Source organism: Struthio camelus, chromosome 18 (genome assembly GCF_040807025.1).
Source record: "Struthio camelus isolate bStrCam1 chromosome 18, bStrCam1.hap1, whole genome shotgun sequence".
Classification (NCBI taxonomy): domain Eukaryota; kingdom Metazoa; phylum Chordata; class Aves; order Struthioniformes; family Struthionidae; genus Struthio; species Struthio camelus.
The window spans coordinates 7299878-7320479 of record NC_090959.1 but is presented as its reverse complement, the minus strand read 5'-3'; the positions used below and the strand labels follow the sequence as shown (position 1 = coordinate 7320479).

Below are 20602 nucleotides of genomic sequence, written 5' to 3'. Positions count from 1 at the left end.
GAGGCATCTCTCTCTCCTGCAGAAATACTGGTAACTTGTCTTGTCAGGGAAGTGAGCGGTCAAATTTCAGCATTTTTCCTCCTTAAAAGAGAATTTGTTTTTCTGAGCAGAGCAGTTGTAGTGCCCAGGGTTAGTGTGAGCTCCTGCTGCTCCAAGTTTTTATGGTAGAGACCAGGACCCTGTATCCAGTAGGTGTAGCACAGTGATGCAGGCTGTAAAAGAGGCATCGCACAACTGCACTATGTAGGTAAGAAAATTGCTCCTCTTTTGGGCACTCACTACACGGGAGCAAGTGAAACTCAGCAGCAGGCAAGAATTGTGCATATGATGCAGCACAAATAGCTGGTGTTCCTGTAGAAGTAGTTGTATTTGGAAAAAAAAAAACCACAACCTCCTTAGATCCACCTCACAACATCAAATGCCAATTGTGGGTAGAATTGGATGCTTAGAGGGTTTGGGGGTAAAAGGATCAATCCAAAAGGAGGGAAAGAAAACTGGGAATCAGAGCTGTGGGGGGCAGAATAAGCTCCGGGGGGGGGCACCTGGGAGGGAAGTTCTGTGGTCAACTTCCCCTTGTGATATCTGCTCTGCTGCCAAATCACAGATTGGCTTTTGTTTTTGTGTGTTTATTTTTAAACAGATAATTCACCGATTGTACTTATGAAAATATGGTAAATCCAAGGTCAAGTTAAAATTTTCCAGTGTAACAGGCTGAAAATGATTTATTGAGTGAAACAGTTAAATACCAGGACATTTGTGCTATGTCTAATGCCAAGGGAACTAACTCCTGCTTATCTTTCCTTATCCTCAGGTTCAGAGGCAAATATGACCATTTGTCAACATTTGACACCAACTCCTTGGGACACCATGAATTTGCTGGACTCTAGACCACAGAGCATTTGCAATAGCGCTTCTAAATTTTAATTTAATTTAAATTTTTAAAAAATCATCTGGATTAGTTGTAGTCATGGCTAGCAAAAGAAAATCCACAACTCCTTGCATGATACCAGTAAAAACACTGGTGCTTCAGGAGACTGAACTGGATGCTGTAGAAGATGATCACGAAGGAAATCAACAGGATGTTCCTCCTGAAGTGCCAGCAGCCAGTGACGCTGCTGCAAGTAACAGTAATAACGGAGCGTTATCTAACGGGCACCGTGGTATTGCTGATAGTGATACTTTTGTGTGCAAGTACTGTGACTTTGGATCTCAAGATATTCATCATTTCATAGGGCACCTGGAGTCTGAGCACTTAGACTTTAGCAAAGACCCTGTGTTTGTGTGTGTTGCGTGCAACTTTCTGGCAAAAAGCCACGAAGGGCTGTCACACCACAATGCAGAGTCACATGCTAGTGAAGCAAGCTTCATTTGGAGTGTGGCTAAGAAGGATAATCATACAACTGTGGAACAAAGTCTCTGTGATGCCATCAGCAGCCACGACCTTGCAGGAGATGTCCCTGAGGAAGTGGTGGATGGTCAGTCTGAAATTATCATTACCAAAACCCCCATCATGAAGATAATGAAAGGTAAACCTGAGGCCAAAAAAATCCACACGCTGAAGGAGAACGTATCAAATCAATTGAGCGGTGAATCAGAGGTGAAAGATGGAGAGCATTCATTCACAAATGGGTCTGTGCCAGTCAGCCAGTCCACTGCAAGTTCAGGAAAATCATCTCACATAATGAATGGCTCCATCATAGGAAACGTGCCTGTTTTGCAGGCTGGTGTTGCACAACTTGTTTCACTGCCGCAGCAACCACCATTGCATCAGCAGCTACCTACATCCAAATCCCTTCCCAAGGTGATGATTCCCTTGAGTAGCATTCCCACATACAATGCAGCCATGGACTCTAACAGCTTCCTGAAAAACTCTTTCCACAAGTTCCCTTACCCCACAAAAGCTGAGCTCTGCTATTTGACTGTGGTGACAAAATACCCAGAAGAGCAGCTGAAGATCTGGTTTACTGCGCAGAGGTTGAAACAAGGCATCAGCTGGTCACCAGAAGAGATAGAAGATGCCAGGAAAAAAATGTTTAACACGGTTATTCAGTCTGTGCCGCAACCCACAATTACAGTTTTAAACACCCCATTAGTTGCAAACCCTGGGAATGTCCCGCATCTTATTCAGGCAACTTTACCTGGCCATGTGGTCGGGCAGCCAGAAGGAACAGGGGGCTTGCTCGTTACACAGCCGATAATGACAAATGGATTGAAAGGAACCAGTTCCTCCTTCACATTAGCAGTGACTTCAGTTCCCAAGCCCCAGCCCGTGACACAGCACAACACGGTGAGTTCCAATAATGGATCGTCTGTGAAAGTGGTCAATACTGCCCAGTCTCTGCTCACTGCATGTCCAGCCATATCCTCACAAACTTTCCTAGACCCCAATATTTACAAAAACAAAAAGTCCCATGAGCAGCTGTCCGCATTGAAAGGCAGCTTTTACAGAAATCAGTTCCCTGGCCAGGCTGAAGTCGAGCGGCTGACAAAAATTACAGGCCTTTCTGCAAAGGAGATTCGAAAATGGTTTAGTGATAGGAGATACCATTATAGGAATGTGAAAGGCGGTAGAGGCATGTTTGCTGGAGATAATACTCTCGATTCTCTGCCTGAAATAACCTTTGACGTGTCACCCAAAGGAGCAGAATTAACTTCTACAACAGCAGTAACACCTATCACTCATCACCAAACGAGACGACAATCCTGGCATCAAACACCCGACTTCACACCGACAAAATACAAAGAGCGAGCGCCAGAGCAGCTGAAGGCACTAGAGAACAGTTTTGCACAAAATCCTCTTCCTCCAGATGAAGAGGTGAATCGCTTGAGGAGTGAGACAAAAATGACGCGGAGAGAAATTGATAGCTGGTTCTCTGAAAGGAGGAAAAAAAAGATGGCAGAAGAAAAAAAGGTAGAGGAAACAGCTCAGCAGGAGGAGGAAGAGGCTGAAAATGGCTGTGGAGAAGAAGACTCTTCAGATGACCTGAGGGCCTTAAGTGAAAACGGCTCAGTCGATGCATCTACCAACAACCCAAATTCAGCAGAGCGAAAAGTGAGTCCCATTAAAATCAATCTGAAAAATCTCCGAGTGACAGAGTCCAACGGCAAAGGCGAATTACCAGGGATTAGTGCAAATGAGAAAGGGGATGGCAGCTCCAGCCGGCCACCCACTCCTCAGAAAACTAAACTGAACTTTAAAAAAACAGCTCAGCAACGGCATTTGCTTAAACAAATGTTTGTGCAGACACAACGGCCAACAAATCAGGAATATGATGCCATAGTTTCCCAGACAGGCCTGCCGCGGGCTGAGGTAATTCGCTGGTTTGGAGATAGTCGATACGGCTATAAGAATGGGCAGTTGAAATGGTATGAGAACTACAGGCGTGGTATTTTCCCTCCAGGCGTGGTAGAAATCAGCCCGGCTGGCAGGGAGGTTTTGGAGGACTATTACAAAAAGCACAAGATGCTGCAGGAAGATGACCTGCAGAGCCTCTGCGAGCGATCTCAGCTGAACGCCCCGCAGGTGAGAGTCTGGTTTGCTGCGAAGGTGGAGGAGGAGACCAGGGGCTCATCCGACACAGGCAGCGAAGACAGGTATCCGAGTGCTGGCGAACAAGCGGGAAACCAAAAAGGGCCGTACGACGCGTGCTCGGAGGTGTCTGAGAACAGCGAGTCGTGGGAGCCGGGCGGCCCGGAAGGCAGCGCGGAGGCCCTGGATGCCCCCAGCCAGCCGCCCGTGGTGCAGCTCGGTAAGGCCCTGACCTCCCCTGCTTTGGGCAGCGCACGCTGTGTCTGTAGGGCTTGGGCCGGAGGCACATTTAGACAGCCACGAGGCACTGAGTATTTTGCATTTGGGAAACTGAGACTTTAGGTAAGGGTCTAATATCAAGTCTTATTGTTTGGGATTTAAGCGAAGCAATAGTGGGGAAATCCCCCTTGGGAAGGGGCACTTGGGGAAGGAGGAGATCGACTGGCTAGATGCCGTGACTGCCACTGCCTGTCTGGCCCAGCCCACCTGTAACGGGATGTTGGCCCCACTCTGAAGTCAGATCCTGGCGGTAAACGAAGCCTGAATGAAATGAGCGGGAGCGTCTGTTCCTTTTACCTGCCTTGGGAAAAGTGGCTTTGGGGCTTATTTATAAAGGGAATGGGTATTTGGGAAGAAAGGAGCCCAGTTGTTGTTTCCCGGTTCTGCCACTGGCTCGTTCACAGCTTTGGGAAAGACAACTTAACCTGCAAGTGCCCGCGCTTGCTCCCCTGTGCAGAGACGAGCCTCCTCCCTCCCCCCTGCTGCTGCCCTTTGTGAGCTGCCGTCAGCTCTCCAGGCGTCCCTCCAGACGTGAGCGTCCGCATTTGGAGTGGGGCACGGCTGGGACACTGAAGATGGAGCCGGCAGAGAGGGAGAAGACATGGAGGGCTGGAATGGCATTTACAGCTGCTGGCTTTACCCCTCCTCCCAGACTTGCTTTTGAAAGGCATGCGCATGTGTGTGTGTGTGTGTGTGTATAGGAGAGGAGAGGTGGTTTCCAAGCCCTCCATGGGTTCTTCAGTAATGCAGCTGGGGGCTGTTTCCTCTCTGGCAGGGTTCCCAGCAGATGGGGAACGCTGTGCGTGGTGCTCGCCCCGTCCCGCTGCGCGCTACACGGCCCCTGGCCTGCTCCGCTCACGCAGCCCTTCGCCTGCATGCTGCTAGGCCAGGACGGGCTCCTTCGTCTGAGTTGTCTGGCCCCGCTGAGTTGGTTTGGAGCCTCCCACGCACCTCTGCCATGTCTGCAGGCCTTGGGAAAAAAAAAAAAAAAAAGGCCAAAAATCATTGGTTCCCTCCCCCTTCTAATTTAGAGGAGATGGAGCGTGGGCTTGAATGGGGCCATGCCTTTATTGCAGCTGAAAAATCTGGACAGGCATTGTCCTGTGCTTTCTGCTGGGAGAAACGGCTGCGACCAGTGGAGCAGGGTGGGAACGCAGCGTAGCAGAAGCAGTTTGCGGGGGGATGACCAAGGTTTTTGTCCATGCTGGGGAGAGGACCAAAGCCTCACCCAGCTGTGCTCCCTGAACGTTTTCAGGGTTTGTGCTCTATCCCAGTACCAGACTTGGCCCTCCCCAGCACACGGGCAGGGCGCGTGTGGGCATGGCTTTTCCCTGCAGCCTGCCTGCATCCAGGCTGGGACTGCTGCTGCTGTGATTTCCGCTTCCTGCTGGAAGAGCTGCTCCTCCGGCAGCCGAAGAGGACAAAGCTGTCCTGCCAACTTGCCAGGTTCTGGGCGCAGACTGAAGCAGAGGGAGAGCCTGCCCCAGAGGCAGCTGTCACTGGCAGGGGCCAGCTCCTGCGTTTGCCTACCGTGAGCTCTACCTGCGTCCCCTCCTCCCCAGCCAGCACCTCCACTTTGCGCTCAGGTACCTGCAGGGGGATGTGGAGTCTATCTGACACATGTGTTCTTTTTCAGAAACAGACTGAACTCAGATCACCTGCCCTGGAGGATCTGCTCTTACCCTTGAGAAGAAAGTTTTGTTTTTTTAAGAAATCCATGGGCCGTCCTGATACACACCTCAGGAGCAGGACATGGTGTTAAAGCACTGCCATAAACGAGACCTTTGAGTACAGCACATCAGAGCAAGAGTACATGTGAAAACTGGGCACTTAGTGCAGAGCTCTCTGTGGCCTAACCTAGGAGATGGCTGAGAGCTGGCAGAGGTGGGGGCTGTGAGCTTGGCTCACACCCAGGAAATAGGATGTTCTTATTTGCTTTCCAGTGGACAGACTTTCAGATTTCGTATTCATATACCGATGCCTACAGCTGCCTATACAAGCAAAATGAATCTCAGACATTGTGTAAACAAGGTCATTGCTTTAGATATGGACTATCATGGCATAATTCCTTTTTTTTTTTTTTTTAATCTGTCCATAAGGTGTTTGTTCTCTAAAGGTTGGCATGGCTGCATATAAGCTCTTTACCCTTTGGTCCTTAAGCCCTGATAATGAAGAGTTTTGTGTGTATGTGCGTGTGTGCACGTGTGTGCGCATGCATGTATGTGTGAGCGTGCATGAGTTAGGAAAGCAAAGGTAGCTAAGAAGACAACTGCCAATCTTGTATTAAAGTCAAGCAGAAGTTCAGTGAGATTTTCATCCGTAAGGATGATGTTAGATTTAGCATTGTATGCCCTCCGATAAGTAGCAGGTCTAAGACCCAGAAAATGCAGGAGATGGAGTTTGATGTCATTTGTCCCTTGCTGGCTAGAGTATTTTTTCCTCCTCTGCTCTTGGAGACTGACTGTAGCAGGCTGTTAAATCTCCAAGTCTCTCTTTAATCACTGAGAACTAGCACATAATAATTTTTCCATCCTGACCTGGAATCCTTTTCATTGTTTGGAGGGAACAAGCTGTTCTTCAGAGAACAAATGCAGAGAATACGCAGTGTTGCTGCTAATGGCTCGAGCCATTGTTGTCTCCAAGGGATCTGTTCGGCAGGCAACTCTTCTGTAATCAGGAAGTTTGCCTGTTACAGCACTACGCAACAGATCCTACTGCAGCGATGCTGGTAACTTCAAGTATTTGCCCAAGTCTTTTTCTTCAGTCTATCTATCCACAGGAGTTCTGGCTTCTTGTGAAAACAGCAAAATAAATTTCCCGGTTAACTTGCAGTTACCGGATTCTTAGTATCTGTACCTTTTTAACGTGCCCGTGTTGAGCTGGCTGGTTGCTGGGTGATACAACTACTTGAAGATTTTTTTTTTTAAATTCCTTTCTAGTAGAAACTAAGGTCTAGAAGGAAACTCTTGAGCTATATAATCCAGCCAAATGCTGTGTCAGACCGTCCTGTCATAAACTAATCAAATCCCAGCTCAAAATTGGTTCCATGTCTTGCCTTCACTTTTGCTCTTGGAAGGTATTCCAGAACTTCACTGCCTTTGAATGGCTAGAAACTTTATTTAAATTTCTAGTTTGTATTAATTCATGGCCGGTTCACTCCTGGTTTGTTTTGAAGCCAACATTGTCCTTTAACTTAAATAGTTTTTGGTGTTTATCCACTACTGTATTTATGGAGAGTAGTCATAGCTCCTCATTTTTGCCAAGCTAACTCAGCTAAGCTTTTTCAGTAGAAGGTTTTTATTTAGTGACAGCTTTTTAATGTGGGAGACTTTACTGTTGGTGGTAAATGATATTTATTAGAAGGGGTGGGTAGAAACGCCAAAGGATCGAATCCAGAGATCTACAAAAAATATGTTTGAAAAACAAAAAGCTCTTCCAGAACCTCTTCCAAAGATGGTGTCTGTTTTCTACCTTTAATTGCCTTTGCTTTTCTAATTCTTTCTTCATCCCCTCTTTAAGAGGCTGCCTTACTCAAATATGAGATCAATGCTTTGTTTGCAGTAGAGGGCTTCCTCTCACCTAGCGGTACATGCCTACATCGTAGGTGCCTGCATCTGAGCTCGCACAGGCTCCCATTGCGGTCAGTGGAGATCTGACTGTGCAGCACAAGGTGCAACTCATGCAACCAGGCATAAGCATCTACTTTAAAAGGAGATGAACAGCACCCTAAAGAAAGCCAGGGGTGACTTGCTCAGATGCAGACACCTGCACTGTAAACCCCCCTCCCCCCTTAGCACTCAGACGAATCCTCCCCAAAGTGGTAGGAGCACGGGAGGTGGCACCATGCTGACAGCAAGCTCCCTAAATTTCTTCTTCCTCGGAAGCACTATTGCTGGTCGTGCCTTTGTTTGAGTCATAACCAGCAACCATCCCACCTCTGCCGCGTGGTGTCTCAGCAGCACATCGTGCCTCTGAGGCCACATAGCTCTTGTCCTGAAGAGCAGAGGTGGCTATAATGTGAAGACTGCCGGCGTCCCAGGGACTCAGCCCTTGCATGTATAACCCTGTATACCCTGAAACTTCACAGATGACGGGGGGAGCTGGGTGTTCCTAAAGCCGAAGACACTAGTTCTGGGAGTCTTGTGGCCCAAGAGTATGAGTGTATGTATGTACAGTGTTACCTTCAGAGAACAAATACAGGTGGGTAATTTACTCTCTATTGTCTATGTACATGCAGGTTTATTTAAATACACATATATACAGTTCAGATATGCCATTGATTCTTTATTGCATTAAGATGTACATTAAAAATGTACACTTTTACTAACTAATTGCTATATAAATATGCTGGAAATGTAGTTTGCCCATTCAAGGTGATTTTCTGTGGGATTTTTGGTGTACACTTTTAAAGGCTTATGGCTAATTGGAAGAGTGATTCCCCACTCCATCTACAAAAATGCTTAAGGACTATGGTATAAACTGGTCTCTTCAAACCATTTTTCCATGCACTAGCTGAAATTTTTTCTGTCGATTGTATTCGGCCAGTTTTCCAGAAAAAAAATGAAAAGAGAAGTCTTGTAAGCTAGGGGGAGAATTTCCCGGTGTACACAGAAAAAGCAGCCTTGAGGGTTGGAAGCTGCTGAGGTTTTTTGAGCTTTGTCTTCATGCATTCATACAAGCACAGCAGGAGTCGTCTTTCTTTTGGGTCAGAGGAATTTTTAAAAGTGGTTCCATGCAGACTCCCCTCATACACAGCGGCTGGGTGAGCAGGCTCGCAAGCCCTGTGGCATGGGGAGGGTAAGACTTAAAGACAAATGCCGATATACAGCTTTGAACCAGAAATCAGAAAGTAATTGAGTTCCCTTTCTAACTACCACATTCTTTGTTATCTGCATTTTTAGTTGGCTTGATATGTCCTTGAAAATTTAAGCTAAAGATTTGAGGGTTTAGCTCTGTAGTCCTTTATTTCCCTATCTCATCATTTTTGAGGCTCAAGAGAAGCAGGTGTCATCTCCAAATATACTCAGGTTTTGGTGCATGACACTAGAAATATGTTTGCATCTGAAACTGAAAGAAATAATTGAGAGGTGGCTTGACAGTCCCAGCAGCAGCTCTTCTGGTGTTAAGAGGAAGCGTCGCCACAATTCTACATGTAGTGTGAATATCTATCATCATTAATCAAAGATGACTGTGTTGACTTGAAAGAAAGAGTGCAAGATAGAGGTCAGGCAGCCAGCATCAGTAGGGAAGGGAAATTAATTTCTTCACCTCCATCAGCAATGTGTGAGCTTGGGTTTGATAGACACAGTAGTAACCGTCACCTTTAATCCATGTGAATCTTGTTACTTGTTTCTCTGAGGCTGCTTAGATTAAGGTCACAATCCAATTACTTAATAGCCTGAAACCCTGATTTGTGCTGTACCTGTCTCACTCATGCGAAGGGCTGCTGGTTCTCCTGATGGAAGGAACAGAGTTAGTTTATTTGTTTGTATCAGCAGGACCCAGGTGAGCTTTCTAGACACAGCTCTGTGTTTTGTATGGGTGGCTTATTTTTTCTGTTCCTTAACTAGTATCCTGGAAATCCTTTTTTTCAATTATTTTTTTTTTATTTTTTTAGCAGAACACTAAACAAACCATGATTTACAAGAACCTACTTCCATTTGCCTCAGAGCTAAGTGCTACTGCACATCAGGCCCACAGCCAGAGGAATGATGGACACAAGTGCTTGCTTCAGCTTCAGGTATTTAAAGCAGCTGCCTGTCCCCTCTCTGCTGGGGGCTTGCACTGCTCACCATGAGAAGCTGTCAGCAAAAGCAGCAGCCAATGGCAGCTGCAACTAGAAATCCTGTGAACAGGCTCACAACTTAATGCAGAACCTAACCTGACAGTGACACTTGTGCGGAAGCTGGAGCAGCAAAATATCTGCTTGGTTTATTCTTGTTAGTCATCTCCTGTCTGTTCAGGTGGATGTAGAGGGCAGGGTGGTGTCCCCCCCCCCCCCCCCCCATTTAGTGGTTTTTTTTTTTTTTAATGAAAAAGCAACAGATTTGGTTACAGGGAGAAGTTTATACTCTCCCTGCCTGCAATCTGTCTCCTGTTAAGAGATATTATACAGGAAACCTGACTGGAAGGTGATGTTTGAAAGCTGAGGTAAATGGTAATCAGAAGGGAAGGCATTTTATTTTCAGCACTTTAGGCACAAATTGGAATGGTAAGATGATACCGCACCTTCCCATGGTAATTCATAGTCAACTTGACTTTATTTAAAATGCTTTAAACTGTTCTTGCCTGCTTCCCAGATAATTTTGGCTTTGCTTTTTGAATCACTCTATGGACTGATGTGATTGAGCTCACTGGGGAGTCCGATGGGGACAGATTAGGCAAAACTACAAACAGGGGGAAACTTGTGTTTTGTACATTTTTTTTTTTGGGGGGGGGGGGGGCGGGGAGGAGACAAGTTTAGTTTCTGCTGTAGCTTTTACTGGCAATGGTCCCTGCCAGCAATACTGAATCAGATTCACAACATTTTAAAGCAGAGCGAGTGAACTCTGTTACTTAAGCAGGTGTTTTTTTTTTTTTTTTTTGGCTTGTTCCAGTAAAGAGTGCGCTATTGGCTACAGTTGGCCATTTTTTTTTGATGGTGTGATTAAAGCCAGTTTTTCCTGTACTGATGGAGGTGGTATTTGCAGGACTCTTACTTACTGGTGCTAGTGAAGGTTGGAATAGGAATCCATGGCATAGAAAACTTCTTGCTAAAAATTGCACTTTCTCTCTGTGCCCCATCTGGCTCGTGGTGTTGTTATGGGTACGTGGCCGTGTTTCCCCTTGCACATACTAACATTGCACTAAAAGAGAGACTTTGGGAACAGCGTGTTGATCACTTTGTTTCTCACCAGACCACAAAGTCAGCCTAATGGGGTCTTGTTTTGTTTTGTTTTGTTTAATTATTATTATTTAGAAATCATGCTGGTGCTGAATGACCTGGAATTTTTGCTTGGATTTATCCAAAGGAAAATGTAATTGTAGCTGCAACGGGACCTTTCATAAGGGTGGCCGTGTAGCTAGGGAGCAGAGCAAAGTCTCTGCTGTGTAAAACCGTCTTTGTACTGGGGAGAGGTGGGGAGGGGGGTCCAGTGGGGTTATTATTGTGTTTTTTAAGACCACAATTTTGGATGGTCACCTTGGAAATGTGTGAGACAGGAAATAGTTTTTACTTTTGGTAAAGGTTTTAAAGAGAAAAAGTGAAGCTGCCTGTGACTGTGGGCTGTGGCTATTACTAGGGCTAGGGTAGCTTGTACCTGCTATGGACTTTACCTGCTCTTATTCTGAGGGCAAGAACTCCCTGTAGCAACAATGCCACTTCTGAGAAGTGAATGGCAAGTTTCCCTTCCTTTTGTATATGTGGATGAGAGGGTGGGAGAGGGGAAGAGCTTGCTTGTACAGTTTGTTGAAATGAAACCAGACATTTTTGGTTGTTCCTAAATAAAGAGTGTAAAATATGAACAAGAGTTGACTGGTGACTGGAATCAGGTTTGGGTTAGCCCATGGGCCTGGGGCGTCCAAATGCCCAGGTGTTACCCTATATCCTGTACTCCTGCGCTGTAACTAGTGTGTTGTTACGGTGAGCGGTGTCCCACGCAGAACTACGCGCTCCGGCGTGGGGAAGGCTGCTGTTCCATGCGAGTCCCAAAGAGACACTGCTGCCTGCAGTTCGGCTGGGACTGAGATGCTGATATGCATGCTGCTGCATGCACTATCCTTCCTCTTTCAACTTGGCGTCAGAAAAAACACTGCCCTCTTCACCCACTTCCTTAGTTATACCCATAAATGCAGCTGGGACTTTTGCTCTGCTGCCTCTTGCATCAGAGCCCGTTTTGTTATTATCAGTACAGATAATAACCAGCACCAGCTGAATGAATCCACATTCCAGTGCATACGCCTGGCAAAGGGTCCTTGTGCGGTGCTGGGTGGGCTATTCTGGTGGCACCTCTCTGGCAATGCCACCCTGCATATAAAGTACTTACTTACCCAAGCATGCAAACAAACTGGCAGTGCACTGGAGCCCAGCAGCTACTGCCCAGCAGCTCCAAGCCTGCTGGGATCCCCTTCACGGACTTAAAAGAAAGTGACGGCCTCCTACTGTGCTCCAGGGTGCCTGGGATCTCTGCAGGCGCCTTGTATTGGGCCCTGAAATTACTGTGTGGGTTTTTTTCCATCCTGCTGGGCATCACCATGGAAAATTTCACCTGCAGCCTGTCTGGGGCCACGCAAGGCCCTGGTTTCACACTGTCCTGCCTCAGCATCTGAGGTGTATGTGGAAAAATTCAAAGATGAAACAAAAACAGATAAATTTTTCCTACGAGCCCTTCAACAGCCTTGAGTCTTTGCTCGTCTCCAGTCCTGTTCAAAAAAGGCACAGTCAGCTCTAGCTCATGTGAGCACAGTAATTTTTAATCCTTTTCGGTAAACAATTTTTAAAGCTAGGGCTGCACCTGATTATTATTATTTTTTTTTCCCCCCAGTGGCTGCACACTCTCCAAAGGTGGGGAGGGAGCAACACAGCCTGCGTTCAAGAGCAGGTTTGCAACATAGCTGGTGTCTGACCTGAACACGGCCCCCCCCCCCCCCCCCCCCCCGAGGTGGCTTGCACCAGATACGTTTTCCTTTAATGCCCTAAGACGAGCCCAACAAAGCGCTTGCTTACCTCCTCGGAGCCTGCAGCGACCGCGGGGCTCGCTCCCTACCCTGTGAGCGCTGTTCCCGTTCCTGCTGTGCTCCCCGGGAGTCAGGGCAACAAGACCAGCGCTCCAGGCCTGCCCTGACAGTACAAAAATAAATCACAACCCCCCTGCGGTGAGCACGGGCCGCTTCTGCAGGTAGGGCACATTGCCCACGAACCAAGACATCACACACTTAATACTGATACTTTTATTGTCGTTTAAAGCTAGAGCGGCCTTGTAAACGTAGAGTTTCACTACTGGACCCCTAGGCAGTGGCTATACAGGTAGGTAGATGTAATACTGCCAGGACAGAGGTACGTTCTGCCTCGGTCTTGTAAAGCCCTCGCCCCAGGCACGCTCCGACCGAGCCCGGGAAAGGCAGGCGTTTCGTGGCAGTAGTGGAAAACAGTTACAGCAAAGTAATGCTGCAAAAGGCTTCCCGGCAGCTGCAAGTCTGAGCAGTGCAGGATCAGGCGCTCCGAAAATACAGTCAGAGCAGAGACAGTAGAGGGCTTTTTGTCTCTTTTCCTTGCGATTATAGACAGTTTTGTCTCTCACCTCGGCGGCTGGCAGGCTATACACATCAATACACTTCATTAAGGGCTTCATGGTGAAGGTTGGTGGGTGTTTGGGGGTTTTTTTTCTTCAATTTTTTTTTTTTTTTTTTTAGTTCTCCACTCGAACACACTTCAGCAGAGAAACTGGAAAAGCTGCCTGAAAGTAGGCCATAGCAGTGCCGTTTCCATAGAAACCAGTTCACAGCGTGCCGTGAGAATCACAAGCACTGGAGGTGCTTTCAGCAGGCCAAGTTGGGCTACAGCCGGTTGTCCCCGTTGACCCTGGTCCTTCGCAGTACCCTGCAGGGTGGGCACAGAGAGAGGGGGGCACAGAGCTGAGGCGGCGCCCTTCGACGCCCCGCACGCCGGCTCTGGCGCCGGCGGCCCGCCGGGGCCATAAACGGCTACGCTCCTGCACATCTGCGTCAAAAAAAAAATCGCTCAGCGGCAGGAATGTCGGTGCCGGCCCAGGAGGTAAATGCCAGGGAGGACTGCTGGCTTCCCGTTAGCGCCGCGCCCAAGCCAGACCTCTAGAGAGGCCACGTTGGTCAACAAACTCTGAAATCCTGGCATTTTCAGTGGCTGGCCGGCCAAGAGGTTGGCAGCCAAAACCCATGACCTCCCCCCCTCTGCCATGCTAAGTCTCATTTCGTGACCCTGTGTTTCAGCCCCATGTGTCCCCTCGCCCCGAGCCGTGTCTTTTTTTTTCCAGCTGGGCTCGCAAGACAATGCTGTTGCCTCTTCGCTGTCTGAACAGCAAGGAGGGGACTCAGCGAGTCGGCCAAGCTGGAAAAAAGGCGCCACCAGCCAAAGCTTCCTCCTCCGTTAGCCCAGCTGCAGCTGGTTCACAGCCTTCTCGCACCCCTACCACCAGCTACCCCTCATCCTTCCCTTGTCCCACGCTCAGTGGCTTGAGCTAGCAAGAGCGCAACGAGCCGGCGTACCTTCGCTCCCGGCTGTCGAAGTGATCAGCTAGCTGCTCCTGTGAAACCCGGAAGTCCTCAAATGGCTGCTGGTAACGGGACTCAAAGGACCCCTCTCTGGCTCTGCTTGCCAGGAGCTGAGTTGAAGCATCGCCAGCTCGTTCCCGTAGGGCGCTGAAGAAGTTAATTTCACCATTCTCCTGCTTGAATCGGAAACATGCGGCAGTTAAGGGCTTGGGATTTCAAAGCGTGCGTAGCAGGACCTGCCTTTTCTACAAGGCATACAAGTGTAGCGCGGCAGCCTGGCTGCATGGAGAACTAACACGCACGGGTGTCCTGGGGCTGACAGTGTCTCTGGGCTTGCAATGTGCAGCTGCTCTGCCTTTAACACCCATCACTGACTCACAGCAACATAACTCTTAATGAAGAAACATCTGTCTCAAAGAACCCTACCCTCCCTGCTCATGCCAACATGGGTGGCCTTGTGTCACCGTGCTCCATGACATTAAGCTAGACCATCCCCCAAGAGCAGATGGAGACCTGGGATAGAGCAGATCTGCCTCCTTCAGCTTTTAGAGGAAGGCTTTACAGGGAAGCCCACGCAGGAACCTGCCTGAACCGCTGACTCAGTGCAAGAACTGAGCCTCAAGAATTGAGCAGTGTTTCCTATCCCTTCAGCCCTCCATGCATGACCACAGAGCACGGCTTCAAAAAGACCCTTGCCGCATGGAAGGGAACAACGGGAACAGGAACAACCCCAAGGAGACTGGGACCTTGCATTTAAGAACTTGACCCTGTGCACAGCTGTGGCCAGGGCTCAGTGGGACTCAGTTGTCCTGCGAGTGTACAGCTAATGCTGTGCTTCAATACACAACCCGTCAGATGAGCAGAAGTCGAGGCTGCACCATTGTGGGGTGCAAAAGGAGGCTTGCAAAGCAGGGAGGAGACCCAGCAGTGCAACACTGGCTGGCAAAGAGGGGTAGTGAGGGCTCCCCGACTTTGCACCCAAGCTGTGCAGCATGGTCGCCTTCTCCTGTGCGAGCCACTCTTACCTTGCTCGGGAAAATGTCTATCTTGACAAGCAGGGAAGCTAACTCCAGGCTCTCGCTGTAGTTGTTCTTCAAGGGTACAGCTCGGAAACCTAGTGCAGAGATAGTCCTGGCGTTACTCGCAGCACAGGGAATGTGTTAGTCCCCACGGCACAAATCTCAGTAAGGCGTTTTCCAATTCCCCTCCCCTGCTCTGGCCACCTCGAAGTGCCAGTGAGCCCCAAAGGATGTTAGCAGACGACTTCTTGCATCCTTCTCCTACGAAACTTTTTATCTCCCTGGCTAATTATTTGATTAGTAGATTGGTGAAGACCAGTGTCACACACACGCGCGCGCACACACACACACACACACACACGCGCGCGCGCTCCCTGAGTGCGTTACCTGTCTTCAAGCCTTTCACCAGGAAGGTAGCCTGAGCCAAGAAGTTCTCATCGCTGAACATGTCCTCTTCATACACCACGAAGCGGAGGAAGGCAAAGTCAGGATTGCTGACCTGAAAATGGAACTGCTTCGGGGTCCAGACAGGGTTCAGGCCGTTGTCCGCTGTTCACAAAACACCACAATCACACGGCAGCCCCAGCACTCGCTCCGCAGAGCCACACACCCCCTGCAGCCCTGCTGCTCCCTGGTTGTGGTTTAGTCTATTTGAAGCCCTAAAACATGGAGTTGGAGGGGGCAGCTACTCACGCTTGTGCAACGCTTTTCTGCGATGCCCATGGTTTATGCAACGGTCGGGAAAACATGCCAGGCCTCACCATATCCCCCATTTATTTCCCTGCCGGGGGGGTTTCCAAGCATGTGAACATCACCCTCCCTGCTTCCCTGCCTTACTATTGCAAAAATCCTCCTAACAATACATCCAGGACACGGGCCAAGTTTCAGGAAAAAAAAACCCGACCCGTCAGTGTCACCTCTCCCTCCAAACACGCAGAAGAATGGGGCCTGGCACGACAGCTCCCGGACACACAATAGCGACGGCTCCTGGCAGCCGCCCGGGAGGCCCTGCGGCTCAGCCCCGTCCCTGGGAGGGCACGGGGGTGCCCGCCGTGGCCCCCAGTCCCTGTGCCGGTGCCCTGCCTGGGCGCATGCATCCTCCCAGGGACTAGCTGCCAAGTGAGAGCTGCATCTCTCACTTTGCTCTTGGCTCCCCACGGTCACTAACGGGCCGCAGCATCGTCCCGTGCGTGATGGAGCCCAAACAACTGCTGCGGGCAGCCGTGAGGACAGCAAACGGCACCTTGCCTTCAGCGGCAGGGTTAAAAAGGAGCTTCCCAATGAGCCAAAGTTAAAAGACACACGTGGTGCAATCGCGGTGCAGGCAGGGAGCGTTCGTGCATCAACATGCTCAACCTGTAGCTTTTTAATTCAGCTTGCTAATGTTGTTTTTCACCAGGCTGGGCCCTGGTGGGACACATGGATGGACACGGCTCTGCCCCCAGCAGCCGCCTCTGGGGCCAAGCAGCCGGGAAGGAGCCTCCTTGGGCAGGAATGTAGGTCACGGACCAAAGCCTGGCCCGTCTCAAGGGCAGGGGTCCGGCCGTGCCAGGCAGGACTGGGGTTGTGTCTCTCGCCCTTCCCATGACTAAATCACTCACCCACAATCTCAGTTTTCTGTTTCGCATTGTCGTACTCGGCGCCGGACACCTCCACCTCCACAAAGGGACAAACGATTCCCCTCCCGTTTTTGGGAAGGTGCCGGGCCCCCAGGACCTAGGGAAGAGACCAGCAAACTTTGCAACAGATGGAAGCAAAGGAAAAACCATGTTTGCACACCAAGGAATTTTCTTTCCAAACAAATCACCCCAGGTCTGCTAATTGGAGGCAGAAGGGACACCGACAGCCAGCCCAGCCCAGCCCAGCCTGCTTCTCAGGAAAAAAAGAGCTCCCAAACCTGGAGGCTGCTGTTACCAATCACCACTTTAATTTGCAAGCCACCAAAAAGCCAGCTGAACTGCCACAGGTTCCTGCCTGCGCTCTGGACAGCTGAGCCCGTGACTACAGCATCTTTCCTACAGCCGAGGAAGCAGGATTCACGGCCTCCTTTGAGCCAGGCCACCAAACTGAGACTTCTTTCCCCGGCTGTTCCCAGCCTCCTGCGGCACGGAGATTTACATGGACCTACTTCTTCATCAAAACTTCCGGGCCTCACTGCCTTGAGGAGCAAATGGAGCTCCTCTCCGCGGCTGTTCCCCCTCCTGTTTGCAGCACTGTCTGTGCTCAACGCAAATGACAACCTGCTTCCTTGCAGGAGAAAGAAATCCCAATTCCCTCTTGCCAGGGGCCATATGTCACTCCAGCGAGCTGTTGGCACGCTGCTGTTGCAGGAGAAGGACGTGCTGCCAGTGCTGGATCATGTGCTTTGAGTCATGCTGGGCTTGAGACGGCTTCTCCATCCATGAAAGCTGGCTGTGGTTGGGGACATAGGGCAGTTTTGCAGAGGACAAAAGGCTGAGCCCATCTCTTAAAGGAGACGATGGCTGCAGCTTCACCCCAAGACACAGGAAGAATCTGTAGAGCGTTGTTTCGTAAAAGGTGCAGAGAAACGGTGCCAGGTTTTCCTCAGGAGACAGTGGACGTGGGGTCGATGGTGCCGATGGGGCAGGACGGGGCGTCCTGTCTGAGCAGGTACTGCCTCTCTTGGGTGGGGTTGCTCTGAAACACAGGTCGCCTTGGAGTTTTGCTGGAGTTTCTGCATGTTGTCAGAAACCAGTGAGCCGCTAAAGGCAGGATCTCTGCTGCCTCGTCCCCAAGGACTGCGTGAGACAAAAGGGACTCACCGAGACGACTGCCGTCCCACAAACGAGCAGCCAGCTGGGCTCTGGGGCCACTAGGGATCTCTGTACAGGCTGGTGGGACAGCCACCAAGCCAAGCATGAAAGCTATTTGGTCTGGCAAAACCAAGGCCTTCACATCCCTCCAGGAGGCTTGATGCGTGCCTGGAGAGGTGCCCTGCAGGGCCTCTGCACCGTGGCTCCATGAGCTGGACTGGAACAGGGCAGCCCCAGCCCTGCCAGCCGGGAAGGGAAAGACGCAAGGGCAACCTGCAGCCGATGCCCCGCTAACCCCGCAGCGGCCCCTTCCCTCTTCTCTGCAGCACAGGACGGCAGAAACGGGCTGAAACGCCTGCTCTGACCGCTATCGGCTTCGCGAGGGGCTGTGAGCAAGGGGACATGGCGCCGCCTGAACCCAACGCCTCTCTCCCCTGCCCGGCCCCTTCCCGGCCGCCGGACCAGGGTGCGCCGGCAGCAATTCGGCGACAAGGAAGGGAGGTCCGGCACGGCTGAGGCCAGCTGTGATTCGCAGAGAGCAGCTGGGTAGCAAGACCCGGCTCTCGTGCTCCCAGTAAGGGACTCGTGCACGTTCAGCCAGCCCTAAGGAAGCTCGGGGACAGGCCTGCGTGGAGGCCGCGCAGCGCCTTCCCCTCCTCGCCCGCCGCCTCGGTGCGCGGCCGCCGGCGGAGCCGGGGCTGGCAGGGCACCGGGGCTCGCAGCTCGCGATTGCCACCTGCCGGCACCAGCACCCTCGGCGCGGTGCCCTCCGTCCAGCGCTGTCTTCACGGGCTCCAGGGTTGCAATTTGCTTCTGCGAGGCCATGGCGAAGGGAAGCAAATAGACAGCCTCTTCTTTCCTCCTTTTCTCACACAGAGAGGCGGGAGGATTCCCCCCCGTGCTCCAAGCAGACGGCTCCCCAAAGCAGCCGGCGCTGGAGCAGAGCATCCAGCAGCTCCTGTTGCTCCTCTGCAGGCACCTGGGGAGTCCGGCGGCACTTTCCGCCTAACAAAGTGCTCCCAGATCTCCCCTTTCAGCTATTGCTCTCCAGACTGAGCCTGGCAGGACAACTCTTCAACGGGGACTGAAGCGGGGGTCAGCTGAAGAGCAGCTGCAGACAGAGGCCAGACACCCAGGCAAAAATGTGATTTCACCCCACTTGCTCCAAGACCACCATAAAGGCCTGGCCTCAGCCCCATCTTCCTCCCCGCGGGGATAACCGTCCCTCTGCACCAGCCGAGCAGGGGATGCACATCGCCGCCCCCAGAGCCAGGCCCTCTGCCCCTAGCAAGGGCCAGAGCCAGGCCGGAGTGGTCTGCAGCCCGTCTGCCCTCCCCACGCTGCTAAGGGCGGCAGGGAGGGAGCAGGGGAGGACACCCACCTCAATGGAGATGGAGAGCGGCTCGACCCCGCGCAGCGTGCTCTTGTCGAAGGGGTCGAAGAGGTCATCGCGCATGTTGGTCGGCTGCAAGACGTACCCGCACTGGCCGCTGGACATGAACAAGGCCTGGTTCATCTGCATGGGCTTGTCTAGGGAGCACAGGAAGGAGATGGGTAGAGGAGGCCCTCTGGCCCTTCCACCACAAGCCAGATCTCCTGGGCTTTTTGTGCCTTGCAGGAAGCCCTTTGCTGGAGACTCAGCTTATCCCCCAGACCCCTTGTGTGCCAGGGGCTCACTCAGTCACTGCAGCCCTTGCATACGCCTCAGCCAGGCGGTGACTTTCCCATGTGCAATCTGCCCAACCAGCTAGTGCTTCACAGGTCATCCACCTTCTTCTGCTCCCTCCTCTTTCTGCTTTCCTGGTGCAGGCTCTGGCATTTGCCAAACCTCTCTGTGAGATGCTTTAATTCACAAAAGGAGTGGAAAGCCCAGCAGAAAAAAAGAACATGTAGTTTTCTGGTGGATTAGCGAGCTGAACCGGCTCACAGGAGGGTCTGGCAATGGCCAGAGAAAGGGAAGGACTGGACTGCACAGCTGGAGCAGGGGTGCTGGGAAAAAGAAATTGGGGAAAGGCAAGCAAAGCCCCTGCTGCTGGCAGCAGTGAGGTTGGCTCAGAGCTTACAAGCACAGTCTGTGTTGGTGTGCCAAGGCTGGGGCTTCGCTGTTCCCCTTGGTACGCCTCCTGCAGGCTGCCGGGGACCTCAAGGGCATTCGCCGCTTCCTCTCCATGTCAAGGCTTCCCTTCCTGTCCTCACTGCACCACAGCCTCTTCGCTTAGCCCAGCTCCTCAGGTCAACCCAGGCCCCTGGAGCACATCCCCTCCTGGTAACACCATGCTCGGACACGAACATGGGTCTGTGCCTGCCCCCCAGCACAGGGACTGCGGAGGTGCATGTGGGGCACGGGCAGCTGGCTCGGAGGAGGCACGCTCTACCCCGAGAGCCTGCCCAGCTCCTCGCCCCGCTGCTCTCACCTGGCGTCTGGAAGTTGAGCGCTACCAGCTGGCTGCCGCAGATCCACATGGGCAGGGGGTCGTAGTTGGAGGAGTCGAGGCGCTGGCCCTTGGGGTAGATCCGGGAGAGCTGCAGCCGGTTGTACTGCAGGAACTTCTTGCCTTTGATCTTGTTGACATACTTTTCCGCCTTGGTCTCAGGGAAGGAGGACATATCCCGGTAACAGGCCCTCTCTGTGCCGATCTCTGGAAGGAGACAACGTGCAGTGTAAGTCATAAACGCTGATGGAGGTCCAGCAGGGAACTTGCTACGGGAAAAATCAGCCACCTCGGAGAGGTCTGGCTCCTCTAGCACGCTTCCTTCCCACACCAGCCACTTCA

The 20602-nt window shown here is 51.2% G+C and overlaps 2 protein-coding genes across 16 annotated transcripts in view; one reads left to right on the top strand and one right to left on the bottom strand.

Annotated features, from left to right (window-relative positions):
- Positions 1-12329, top strand: part of ZHX3 (zinc fingers and homeoboxes 3) — a 59925-nt gene extending 47596 nt beyond the window's left edge. For all 10 annotated transcript variants that reach the window (XM_068911916.1, XM_068911920.1, XM_068911917.1 and 7 more), the window contains 2 exons: positions 812-3749; positions 5445-12329. In XM_068911916.1, the coding sequence (XP_068768017.1) occupies positions 968-3749; positions 5445-5455 (2793 nt within the window). In that variant the 5' untranslated portion in view covers positions 812-967 and the 3' untranslated portion in view covers positions 5456-12329. The remainder of the gene's footprint in view (positions 1-811; positions 3750-5444) is intronic.
- A 389-nt stretch (positions 12330-12718) lies between these two features.
- PLCG1 (phospholipase C gamma 1) overlaps positions 12719-20602 on the bottom strand; it is a 58769-nt gene continuing 50885 nt past the window's right edge. For 4 of the 6 annotated variants that reach the window (XM_068911902.1, XM_068911904.1, XM_068911907.1 and 1 more), the window contains exons 26-32: positions 20243-20467; positions 19210-19358; positions 16656-16770; positions 15442-15603; positions 15061-15149; positions 14030-14211; positions 12719-13385 (exon numbers count right to left, since the gene is read on the bottom strand). In XM_068911902.1, the coding sequence (XP_068768003.1) occupies positions 13343-13385; positions 14030-14211; positions 15061-15149; positions 15442-15603; positions 16656-16770; positions 19210-19358; positions 20243-20467 (965 nt within the window). In that variant the 3' untranslated portion in view covers positions 12719-13342. The remainder of the gene's footprint in view (positions 13386-14029; positions 14212-15060; positions 15150-15441; positions 15604-16655; positions 16771-19209; positions 19359-20242; positions 20468-20602) is intronic. The other 2 variants (XM_068911905.1, XM_068911906.1) reach the window with 1 other exon arrangement.